The following is a 12,398-nucleotide window of genomic DNA, read 5'->3' on the forward strand; positions in this document are numbered from 1 at the left end:
TTTTCATTTATAATTAACTAAATTTAATTAATTAATCAGTGTGTATAATTTTATTGATGTGCAATCTGTATTTGCAAATATAATTAAGCACAACTTATCTGATGATATTGTAACTGGCTGACATTGTGAACTCATATTCTCTGTGCTGTCAGACTGAGGGAGGTTTCACTGTGTGAACACTGGACCACAATAAGACCCCATACAGTAATAATCTCCTGCATCCTCAGTCTGGACTCCACGTAGATTCAGTGTGAACTTAAGTCTAGTCTGACTTCCACTGAACTGATCTGGGACTCCAGAATGGCGCTGACTGGCTCCATATATCAGGAGTTTAGGAGCTTCTCCAGGTTTCAGCAGATACCAGCTTGTGTCATCATCAACTCCGCTGGTCCCAGTGCAGTTGATAGAGACAGAATCTCATGCTTTAGCAGACAGAGACTCAGGAGACTGAACCTCTTCATGAGACACTGAGAGAGAGTGCAAAAACTAATATTACAAGTAATTCAGAATACAGATAAAGAGATATGTGAGCAATGTGACCGCAGAAAGCAGTCAAACTAGATATAATAAAGCTAAAAAGAAAGCACAAATTAAATTATCAAAACAAAAATCCAAATGATTAATTCCATAATGTGGAAAATATATTGTTGAACCTTGAGCAAGCAGACCCAGTGTACCCAGACTGAGCAAAACTAAACTAAAAAAACATTTTTACAGTGTTATCATGAGTGTTAGTGTTGATCTCAGCATTAGTTTTAGTGCAGGAGATTTTTGTACAGGCACTGATTGAGTTTGTATCACTGTGGTACACGTTCGGTGGAGGAACTCGACTCTCAGTTGGAAGTAAATCTCTTTCTATTTTAATTAATTATTTAGTTAGTCATAACAACAAGAAGAGGAACAGACCAAGAATAAGAAAATAGGCTATCCTCAGACCTTTTTTGCCTTGATTGACATGACTACAAGCATATATACTTTTCAAATAATTTGCTTATTTAATGACCTTTTTATCTATTTGAGTGGTAAATAAAAATGTATGTATTTGGTAGATTATTTTTTCACAAGAAATAGAAATATGTCTAACTACTGTTCTAACTACCGGATACATTAATTCTGCATTAATTTAATTTCGTATTGCTAAGTAGAAAAGCAAATAAACTTCAACAGTCTCAGTTACTATAAATAAGTACTGTAAAATACATACAAGTAAACACATATAAACATCTGTATTGTTGGTGATTAGATTTGACCATGAATCATGGTCAACCATGAATGTGTAATTATGAACTGAAAATACATTTCTTTCATTTTTACATTATTCAAGGAGAAAAAAAGGGACACTATTTAATGTATATAGGAATAAAACACCTAAATTTTTGCTGGAATATTTATCAAATACAAAATTATTTTCTTTTTAAAGTCTGAATATATTGTTCAGAATATAAACCTGAAACGTAGATATAAATCCAATATATAAATTCAAGTCTCATATAGATATAAATCTTAATTTTTTCATAAACACTGAATATTGTAATATGAATAAATAATGTGTTATTACAGGTTATTGCACTTATGATCTGCTTAACAAATTAAAACTTTTAACATTAAAAAGACAATAAGTCTACAACAATGTGTATTCTTCTCTGGTGTAGTTTTCAAACTACCAGTAGCTGTAACTGAGTAATACAGTACAATACATTTTTTACAATAATTGAACAATAATTTAAACAAATGAGGTCAGAAACAATAATATAACATTATGTATAATGAATAAATTGTTTTAAATTTAAATATAGATATATGTGTGATGGCTGGTAAAATGTGTTTTATGGGCTGCTGCACTTCAGATCTGCTTGAACTCTGAATCTCTTAAAGGGAAGTGAAAGACACTCAGAATGACTGATAGAGCTGTTTTTCAGAAGAATGAAACATCACAGTTTCCATCTCTCTGTCTCTCTTTAGCTGCAGCTGGTCCCACTCTCACGGTGCTGCCGCCCTCCAGAGACGAGCTGCAGCAGGGTAAGGCTACAGTGCTGTGTGTGGCCAGTAATGGATTCCCCTCTGACTGGAAGCTGAGCTGGAAGGTGGACGGCAGCAGCAGGAGCTCTGGTGTCAATCTGAGTCCCAGTCAGCTGCAGAAGGATGGACTGTACAGCTGGAGCAGCAGCCTGAGCCTCACTGAGAGTGAGTGGAGCACAGCAACAACTGTCAGCTGTGACGCCACTCACCCGTCCCACAATGCAGTGACCAAGAGCTTCAACACACAGCAGTGCAGTGATGACCAGTGAAATACACACTGACATAAATTATAGTCATTGCATAATTGTTCACTCATACTCATAGAATCAATGGGCTAACAGACAAACAACATTGTGTATTTTCTTTAATGCGTATGAATGTTTATTGTGTTATTTTATTGTTTTTTATTGCTCCCAAATAAAAGCTTTTTGAATCATTCATTTGTATTATGTTGTCCTTATTTAATATTATTTTAAACTTTTTTAAAACAAACGGAAACTAAAAGTTTACATCAACATGCTGAAATACTATTATTATTTTTATATAGTTAGAAATTATACTGGATGCACTATCCTCTGAACTGGTTTTAGTTTATCCTGATAATTACATTGTTCAAATATTTAGTTAAAATATACATTCAAGCTTATTATGGTGATTATTTAAAAAAGGTATTTAAATTTGTGGAAAATTGAAACGCTTTTGTTTATAGTTTGATCAAGTTTGAGATTCATGTGGTCTGATCTGGTGACTGTGACATTCTGATGTTTATTATTAAAATGTATTGAGAAGTGTGAAAAAATAATGAAAATCAACAGTTCATCAGCCTTAAAGAATCTCTGTGTATGTGTGTGTTTGTGTGTAAAGTCAGTGAGGTGAATAAGGATCTTCAACATCAACATCTGCAGAAGCTCAAAGCTGCAACGCTGCAGTCTCACACAAGTAGGTTTTTGTATGATGCTTTTACACTGTGTGAACACCAAGTCTGTGGTGCCAGAGACTCCCTTGTTATATAGACTCTGACAGTAATAAACTCCTGAATCTTCAGGCTGGACTCCACTGATGGTCAGAGTAAAATCCATGTGGTTTCCACTTTCACTGCCACTGAATCTAGAAGAAACACCTGAAGCTCGCTCTGATGTGAAATAGATCAGGAGTTTAGGAACTTCTCCAGGAATCTGATGGTACCAGGCCATGCAGTACTGAGAGGTACCTGTTTTAAAACGGTTTACTGCTGGTTTATGATTACAGTGAATAGTGACAGTCTGATCAGGCTTCACTGTTTGATCTTCAGATTGAGTCAGAATTTGCCCCACAGAACCTGAAGAGAGACAAAAAATGCTGTAGAATAATATAAAACTGAAAAGCACATTTGAGTAATAATATATATGCATAATATATAATAATGTTTATAAATACATATAGTATTTACAGTAAATAAAGTCTAAACTACATCTTGATCATCTGCAGTGGATCTGTGAATTGTTTAATTTTGAGTATTTCTGTAAATCAGCTGATGATATGAATTTCTATATACTTACTCCAGGTGCAGGTTGTGAGTGTCCAAATAATGATGGCTATTAAAGTCATGTTTGCTTTTGGATCTGTTATCATGAAGGAGAGCTGTCAGTCATAAAATCATAAAGTCACAGATCTATAAAGACCTCCAGAGCACTGAAGCATGCAGCTCAATGCAAAGTGTCTTCACAATGTAAATGTTCTTTCTGAGAACAACAACCTCTCTGACTGTCAAAGAACATATTTCAACTGATATTTTTCAGTGATATTTTTGACTGAATGATTCCTTCATAAAGACAGGCACTTTTTGTCTGCTACTGGTGATGTAACATGCAGAAAGATTTAGTGTTTTTATCAACCTATTATTATTATGCCATAGTTTATGGCTAGGGTTAGGATATGCTTAGCACACACAATGAATGTTCCAGAGCCAACAAATGATGTTCTTCCATGAACAGATGTTGATCATGATGTCTGACTTAACATTAAATATCAACTACTCTACAAAATAAAAATAAATAAATAAATAAATAAAACTGTACATGTTTAATAATTGCATTTATAATGTATATATCATGAAATTATGTATAACGTGCATAATTTTGTGGTTGTGAGGAGCAGGAATACTTACATTTTAAAACTAAAGATAGAATTTAAATGAGAATTATGGTATGATAATTTCATGTTCATATGCAAAATAATATGATGTGTTATTCGAGCCTCTGAATCTGCTTTTGAAAGCTGTAAATCTTGACAACTGAGTTAAAGATGATTAGCGTAAGATGAATTTGCATAAGGTTAACATTTCTTCATTTATATTCTTTTCAGCTGAAATAATGCAATTAAAATTTCATGAACAGATTGAATAATTTTATGTTTTAATTGTTGTTTAAAATGTTACAAAATATGGCACTGATAGCCTGAAATTTATACAGTTCTCTGTTTAGGATTAAAACAAGTAAAATTATAAATTTGAGAATATGTTTGGTTACAAGTACAGCCAGAATGTGTTTATTCAAATTTCATTCATACTGAATTAACTAGAGAGTAAGACTAATTTTGATATTGTGAACTTCTCAGTATTCACAGGTTTCTGAATGAGGGAGGTTTTTGTATGATGCTGTGTCACTGTGTGAATACTGGGCCTTCATAAACCCCCATACAGTAATAAACTCCTGCATCCTCAAGCTGGACATCATGTATGTTCAGTGTGAAATCAGGTTCAGACCCACTTCCACTGAACCGATCTGCGACTCCAGATTCAAGTTCAGTGACTTGATAGATCAGGAGTTTAGGAGATTTTTTGTCATAATGTAAAAATATTTGTTTGTACCTTGAGCAAGTGTCCACAGCATTAGTATAAGAGAAATCATTGTTTCTTATGTGTGTATGTGTCAGTGTCACACACTAATAATCATCAGTGGAGTTTTAAGTGCAGTGTTCAGTTAATATGCAAAACACACTCAGATGCATCCTGGAATTTACCTCAAAATCAATAAAAATACATTTTGCAGCATTTTATTTATTAACAATGTATTTCTGTTTTTGACGTGACTGCATTAAACTGAAATGCTTTATTAGTTTTAGTGTTACTCTTAAGGTCAGTGTCAGTGTTGTTGTGAGTTTTGATGTTTGTATTTGTTTGTATCACTGTGGTGGAGTTTCGGTGGAGGAACTCGACTCTCATTTGGAAGTAAGTAATCTCTTTCTATTTTAAAAAAATATTTATATAAAAAAGGAAAAACACAGAATAAGGGATACAAGAACAAAAGGGGGGAAAAAATCTAAATTTAGCTTGTGCAACATAACCACAATCAATAATTTATTTATTTAACTAGTAAATTGTAATTGTTAGTATATTTTTTTTTTTTTTTTTTTTTTTTTTTTTACACATGAGGAGTATATGTTACTCATGTTTCAGATATTGGTTCCATTACTCTATAATTGGAAACTAAACAAATATAAAAATCTAAATATATTGTTATATATAAAATTATAAATCTAAATGTTTAATGATTGTCAAATGAAAATGTTTTTTTTTTCTTTTGGATATTTTAATATAGAAACAAAACACAAAATCTTAATTTTCTGTGAAATATTTCTTGAATAAAACACAAAATAATTTTATTGTCTGAGCATGTTATTACAAATCGTAATCTAAGAGCTAGATAATTAAAACCAGTATGTACATATTAGTCAGATATCATGTTTATCATGTTAGTTCATGTTAGTGCAGGTCCATTAAATAATTTTGTTTTACAAAATTTTTTTTTGTTTTTTCATTTTATGTTGAAATTAACATTAACTAAGATTATGAAATGCTTTTGTAGTATTATTTCAATGTTAGTTCATGTTAACTATAGTTTTCTTAACAAATGAAACCTTATTGCAAAATGTTACCATATATTATAATGATTACTGATCTGAATATTTTGAATATTATGAGTCAGTAAATGTGTTTTTATGGACTGTACTCAGATCTGCTTGATTAACTCTGAATCTCCTAAAGGGAAGTGAAAGACACTCAGAATGACTGATAGAGCTGTTTTTCAGAAGACTGAAACTTCACGGTTTCCATCTCTATGTATTTCTTTAGCTGCTGCTCGTCCCACTCTCACAGTGCTGCCGCCCTCCAGAGACGAGCTGCAGCAGGGTAAGGCTACAGTGCTGTGTGTGGCCAGTAAGGGATTCCCCTCTGACTGGAAGCTGAGCTGGAAGGTGGACGGCAGCAGCAGGAGCTCTGGTGTCAATCTGAGTCCCAGTCAGCTGCAGAAGGATGGACTGTACAGCTGGAGCAGCAGCCTGAGCCTCACTGAGAGTGAGTGGAGCAGAGTAACAACCGTCAGCTGTGGTGCCACTCACCCGTCCCACAATGCAGTGACCAAGAGTCTCAACACACAGCAGTGCAGTGATGACCAGTGAAATACACACACAGACATAGATTATAGTCATGCATAATTGTTCACTCATATTCAAAGACACAATGGGCTAATGGACAAACAACATTGTGTACTTTCTTTAAGCCTGCTTTAACACATATGATGAATGTGTTATTGTGTTGTTTTTATTTTTCCAAATAAAAGCTTTTTGAATCATTAATTTGTATTATTTTGTCCTTATTTATTTATTTTTGTTTCCATGGCTGGTTTATGATTACAGTGAGTAGTGACTTTCTGATCATGCAGGTTGCAAGCATCCAAATGATAAAGGCTATTAAAGCCATGTTTGCTTTATGATCTGTCATGATGAAGTAGAGCTGTCAGTCATAAAATCATAAAGTCACAGATCTATAAAGACCTCCAGTGCATTGAAGCATGCAGTTCAATGCAAAGTGTCTTTACAATTTAAATGCTCTTTCTGAGAACATCTTGAACACATTAAACATTCTGATTATATCTCAGTTACTGGTACATAAAAGTTATTAATCAACAGAACTAATATTATAGTTCTGCTGTAACACCGGGGCCTTAAGGAGTTGGTGTAGAGTCATTGTGCAACATTTTCCATAGACATCTGTCACCAGGAACATTTTGAGAAGGTATATTTTCAGACACCTAGTTACACAATATTACAAACAAACAAATGTACAAATCCTTCACAGCCTTGTTTAAAAATGTCAAATCAAAATTCATAATGCAACATATATTCTGAACAAAGTACTCGCCTGCTGAAGAACTCACATCTGCTTGTTAACCACTAGATGTCGCCATTTGACACTACATGGCTCTAAACATGTAATTCCAACAGAACAAGCATCACACATCCACGTTGTCAATGGGCCTGTATCTCCTGTGTGAAACGTGGAACATCAGAGATTTCAACCAATTCAAGGCTCGTTGGTCTAGGGGTATGATTCTCGCTTAGGGTGCGAGAGGTCCCGGGTTCAAATCCCGGACGAGCCCGAAAATTTTAAACGTTTTAGAATCCTGGAATTTACTTTACAGTATTTGTAGCTAAAGGTTTACTGAGATAGACATGCTATACCATATAGTCTATGATAGGTCCAGTGCTTTTCCAACAGTTACAAACTGATAGGTTCATAACTAACTTTACAGGACATGCCCACTAAAAGTTTCAACTCACAAGTCTATATAAAAATTAACAGACCACTGATACATTTCTATGTTAAAAAAAAAAGAGGTACAAGTTTTCATTTGTTTTCATCAAAGAAATTTCTGAACATCTCATGTTATTTTACTTTGATGGCGTAATCACTCAAGTAATTAAATGTTTGAAACATCATTTTTGAATCTTGAACAGTAGTTTCCACACTCCAAATTTTGATAAAATAACAGTTGGCAGTGGGCCTCCAAAATCTTAAGACAAGCAATGTCATTTCTTGGCCATTGGTCAGGTTTAAAGAAGGATTTACACATGGTTCTACAAGTTACTGCAACATTGAAAGCTCAATGTTTTATAAGCAGTTTGAACATCGACTTCTTACTCTGAACTTCCGGTAATGAAAAGCAGGGCTCGTCCGGGATTTGAACCCGGGACCTCTCGCACCCAAAGCGAGAATCATACCCCTAGACCAACGAGCCAGCTAGGTTAGCTGGCAGGATATAAGTGTTTGCTCTATAGCAGGGATAGGCAACGTTGGTCCTGACGTGCCGATGACCTGCAGAGTTTATTTTCAACTCTAATCAAACACACCTGAACAAGCTAATCAAGGTCTTCAGGATTACTAGGGCTACAGGCAGGTGAGTTTTTTCAGGGTTGGAGCTAAACTCTGCAGGATATCGGCACTCCAGGACCGACGGTGCCTATCTGCTCTATAACAAGACCAATAATCATGCAGGTATCCAGTAACCTATTTCAGCACAAAACAGCACACGTTTTAAACATATTTATTTAGGTATTCTGTCTGACAAAAATATTACTCACTTGTTAAAGCAGTTGTAGTACAGGTAGTTGATATTTCCCATAAGCCAAGTTTTACCGAGAGTTTAATTTATTTTCAGATCACACGCCTGTACCACGTTGGTGTTCACATTAACAACTCGGTTATACTATGAAAATAATATTGTGATTCAACATCTGTTTAATTATCTACATCCTTCCAAGCACTGCTGTTCTAAAGGGCACCTCTGTAGCTTCAGGTTTCCGCCACCAGGTGGCGCCATTACTCAGCCAACGCCACCAAAACAAGCGTCCCAAACGCACTTCTTTGATAGTCCTATGCAACGTGGCACATCATCCTACCATAAACATCTAAGGCTCGTTGGTCTAGGGGTATGATTCTCGCTTAGGGTGCGAGAGGTCCCGGGTTCAAATCCCGGACGAGCCCTATGCTTTTAGAATCTTGGAATTGACACAACTTTTACATTAACTATTTATAGCTAAAGTTTTACTGGGTTGAATATGCTGTAGCACAGTCTGTGGTAGGTCAAGCGGTTTTCCAACAGTTACAACCGAATAGGTTCATAACTAACCTTACAAGATATTCCCACTAAAAGTTTCAATTCACAGGTCTATATAAAAGTTTACAGACCAGAGACAGTTCTGTGTTAAAGTCCATAGAGACGAGGTACACAATAGAATTGTTTTCATTTGTTTTCATCAAAGAAATGTCTAAGTATCTCATTTCATTTTATTTTGATGGCGTGATCACTCAAGTAATCAAATGTTTGAGAAATCATTTTGTCTTGAATACAGTAGTGACCATGCACACTCCAATTTTTATTAAATTACAGTTGGCAGTGGGACTCGAAAATTTTTGACAAGAAATGACATTTCTTGGCCACTGGTGAGGTTTAAGGAAAGATTTACAGTCAAGAGGAAACTTAAGAGCCTTAACTTTGACTTTTTACTCTTAACTTCAGGTAATGAAAAGTCGGGCTCGTCCGGGATTTGAACCCGGGACCTCTCGCACCCAAAGCGAGAATCATACCCCTAGACCAACGAGCCAGCTGGATAAAGTCACAGGATAAAATCCTTTGAAGGTGCGAAGTGAACTTTCTGCACTACTGATATCAAGCAGAATATGAAGATATACTAAAAGTGTTTGCTCTATAGCAGGGACAGGCAACCTGCAGCGTTTAGTTCCAACTCTAATCAAACACACCTGAACAAGCTAATCAAGGTCTTCAGGATTACTAGGGCTACAGGCAGGTGAGGTTTTTTTCAGGGTTGGAGCTAAACTCTGCAGGATATCGGCACTCCAGGACCGACGGTGCCTATCTCTGCTATCAGGTTTCCGCCACCAGGTGGCGTCATTAATCACCAAACGCCACCAAAATAAGCAACCCAAATGCACTTCATTGATAGTCCTATGCAACGTGGAACGCCATCCTACCCAAAATTTCCAAGGTTCGTTGGTCTAGGGGTATGATTCTCGCTTAGGGTGCGAGAGGTCCCGGGTTCAAATCCCGGACGAGCTCTATGCTTTTAGAATCTTGGAATTGATACAACTTTACATTAACTATTTATAAAGTTTTACTGGGTTAAATATGCTGTAGCACAGGCTGTGGTAGGTCAAACGGTTTTCCAACAGTTACAAACTAATAGGTTCATGACTAACCTTATAGAATATGCCCACTAAAAGTTTCAATTCACAGGTCTATATAAAAGTTTACAGACCAGAGACAGTTCTATGTTACAGAGTCCACAGAAAAGAGGTACAAAATAGAACTGTTTTCATCAAAGAATTTTTTAAGTAAGTATTTAATTTCACTTTATTTTGATGGCGTGATCACTCAAGTAATTAAATCTTTGAAAAATCATTTTGTCTTGAATACAGTAGTGACCATGCACACTCCAAATTTTGATTAAATTACAGTTGGCAGTGGGACTCGAAATTTTAGACAAGCAATGACATTTCTTGGCCACTGGTCAGGTTTAAGGAAATATTTACATGTGGTTTTAAGAGCAACAGTCAAGAGGAAACTTCAGTGTTTAATAGGGGTTTAACGATACATGTATTCGAACCGAACCGTCACGGTACGGACATCTCGGTTCGGTGCATGAGGAATTACAGCAAATACAGGCAATTCACCCTCAATCCCGCAGTAAAGCAACGCTGTTTGATAATCGCCAGCAGAAGAACAGCGAATGCCGTGAGTTGTGCATTTGAAAACAAAGCCCACTAGACAGTGATCATTTGCTGATTCTGAACACGTCTCTCACTGACGAAGGAGTGTAACGTTATTTTAAAGGCGCATTCAACTGTTTGCTAAATGGAGCTTTGTGCTCGTGTATCCTACCCATCTCATTCGGCACAAATCCAAATATCCCATAATATTTCCATATTTGTGATGCATCCAAATGCTAAACTATTATTTAGTATGTAAATTATATGCTTTGTACTTCAGTCGCGGTCCAGCGTTGAAACAATGAGGCGGGCGCGTTTGGTTCACTGTATTTTATTTTGATAAAGTATCAACTGCGCTGTCAAGTTAACAATGCTGGAAGCCTGGAACTGATATGTTTTGCGTTTGTGTGCGCCGGCGCGATTCTTTAAACTGTTTCCTTGTACCAGCAAAATCATCTTAAAACACTGTCATTTATTGTTTATTTATTTTTTTGTACTACTGTCTGTTTAAAAGAAATGAAAGAAACTTACCATAGCAAGCATAGCAGATTTGTTGTTTTTTTCCTGTTGTACCGAAATCGTATCGAACCGTGACACGGTACCGTTACTCTCAACTTTTGGCAATGAAAAGACGGGCTTATCCGGGATTTGAACGTCGGGCCTCTCGCACCCAAAGCGAGAATCATACTCCTAGACCAAGGAGCCGCAAGTTCAACCGCTAATGATAAAGTCCTGTGAACGTGCGGACTGCGAAGTGAACTTTTATGCACTCCTGATATCAAAAAATATCAGCTATAATATCACAAACGAATTGCTTTTCTGGCATTATTCTAATTTATTTGAAAGGGCATCTCTGTAACTTCAAGTTTATGCCACCAGGTGGCGCCATTAATCAGTAGACGCCACCAAAATAAGAATCCCAAACGCATTTTATAGATGTTCCTATGCAACGTGACAGACCATACTACCCTGAATTTGTAAGGCTCGTTGGTCTAGGGGTATGATTCTCGCTTAGGGTGCGAGAGGTCCCGGGTTCAAATCCCGGACGAGCCCACTTTTGCATTATCTTTGGAAAATTCACAACAATAAAAGTCAGCACTGGTATGTATAGTGCTAATGTAGAAAATAAGAGTTGCCTTCAAAGTATTACCATCTGTCTACACTACTAGTCAAAAGCTTTTGAACAGTAAGATTTGTAATGTTTTTTAAAGAAGTCTCTTCTGCTTATCAATCCTGCATTTATTTGATCCAAAGTACTGCAAAAACAGTACATTTTGAAATGTTTTTACTATTTAAAATAACTTTTCTATTTGAATTTATTTTAAAATGCAGTGTATTAAAGCTCATCATATGTTAGTACCATATGATCCTTCAGAAATCACTCTAATATGCCTATTTGCTGCTCAAAAAACATGTAATCGCTGGGTTTGTCCATATTTTACCCAGTGTTGGGTTATTTAACCCAGCAGTTTTTAGAGTGTACTATTATTATTATTATGTTGCAAACATCGGAGGATATTTTTTTTCAGGTTTCTTTGACGAATAGAAAGTTCAGAAGCCCAGCGTTTATCGGAAATAGAAATCTTTTGCAAATATGTCTGTATCATCACTTCTGACCACTTTCAAGCATCCTTGCTAAATAAACATTAATTTCTATAATTTCTCCCACAAAAGCTTTTTATTTTAGATAAATGCTAATATTTCTATTCATCAAAGAATTCTGAAAAAATGTGCTTAACTGTTTAAAATATTGATAATAATAATAATAATAATAATAATATGTTTCTTGATCAGCATGCAGCATATTAAAATGATTGCTAAAGGATCAAGTGAA

At 35.7% G+C, this 12,398-nt stretch overlaps 6 non-coding genes and 3 gene segments (V, D, J or C); 6 read left to right on the top strand and 3 right to left on the bottom strand.

The window, feature by feature from the left end:
* Positions 1–755: 755 nt before the first annotated feature.
* Positions 756–2,381, top strand: LOC127181668 (immunoglobulin kappa constant-like; the record flags this gene model as incomplete). The annotated part of the segment is given in 2 exon segments: positions 756–843; positions 1,963–2,381. Coding segments are annotated over 2 exon segments (414 nt in total), but the record flags the coding sequence as incomplete, so codon positions are not given.
* Positions 2,338–3,636, bottom strand: LOC127181541 (immunoglobulin lambda variable 3-25-like). The segment is given in 4 exon segments: positions 2,338–2,353; positions 2,833–3,151; positions 3,230–3,337; positions 3,558–3,636. Coding segments are annotated over 4 exon segments (516 nt in total).
* Positions 3,637–5,187: 1,551 nt separating this feature from the next.
* Positions 5,188–6,496, top strand: LOC127181669 (Ig kappa-b4 chain C region-like; the record flags this gene model as incomplete). The annotated part of the segment is given in 2 exon segments: positions 5,188–5,227; positions 6,131–6,496. Coding segments are annotated over 2 exon segments (366 nt in total), but the record flags the coding sequence as incomplete, so codon positions are not given.
* Positions 6,497–7,364: 868 nt separating this feature from the next.
* Positions 7,365–7,436, top strand: trnap-agg (transfer RNA proline (anticodon AGG)). The gene has a single exon. It is a non-coding gene; the product is annotated as a tRNA-Pro (tRNA).
* Positions 7,437–8,003: 567 nt separating this feature from the next.
* Positions 8,004–8,075, bottom strand: trnap-ugg (transfer RNA proline (anticodon UGG)). The gene has a single exon. It is a non-coding gene; the product is annotated as a tRNA-Pro (tRNA).
* A 674-nt stretch (positions 8,076–8,749) lies between these two features.
* On the top strand, positions 8,750–8,821 carry trnap-agg (transfer RNA proline (anticodon AGG)). Its single transcript has one exon. It is a non-coding gene; the product is annotated as a tRNA-Pro (tRNA).
* Positions 8,822–9,369: 548 nt separating this feature from the next.
* On the bottom strand, positions 9,370–9,441 carry trnap-ugg (transfer RNA proline (anticodon UGG)). Its single transcript has one exon. It is a non-coding gene; the product is annotated as a tRNA-Pro (tRNA).
* A 401-nt stretch (positions 9,442–9,842) lies between these two features.
* trnap-agg (transfer RNA proline (anticodon AGG)) lies at positions 9,843–9,914 on the top strand. The gene has a single exon. It is a non-coding gene; the product is annotated as a tRNA-Pro (tRNA).
* A 1,631-nt stretch (positions 9,915–11,545) lies between these two features.
* trnap-agg (transfer RNA proline (anticodon AGG)) lies at positions 11,546–11,617 on the top strand. Its single transcript has one exon. It is a non-coding gene; the product is annotated as a tRNA-Pro (tRNA).
* The last annotated feature ends 781 nt before the right edge of the window (positions 11,618–12,398 follow it).

Source organism: Labeo rohita, chromosome 19, assembly GCF_022985175.1.
Source record: "Labeo rohita strain BAU-BD-2019 chromosome 19, IGBB_LRoh.1.0, whole genome shotgun sequence".
In the NCBI taxonomy this organism is placed as follows: Eukaryota; Metazoa; Chordata; class Actinopteri; order Cypriniformes; family Cyprinidae; genus Labeo; species Labeo rohita.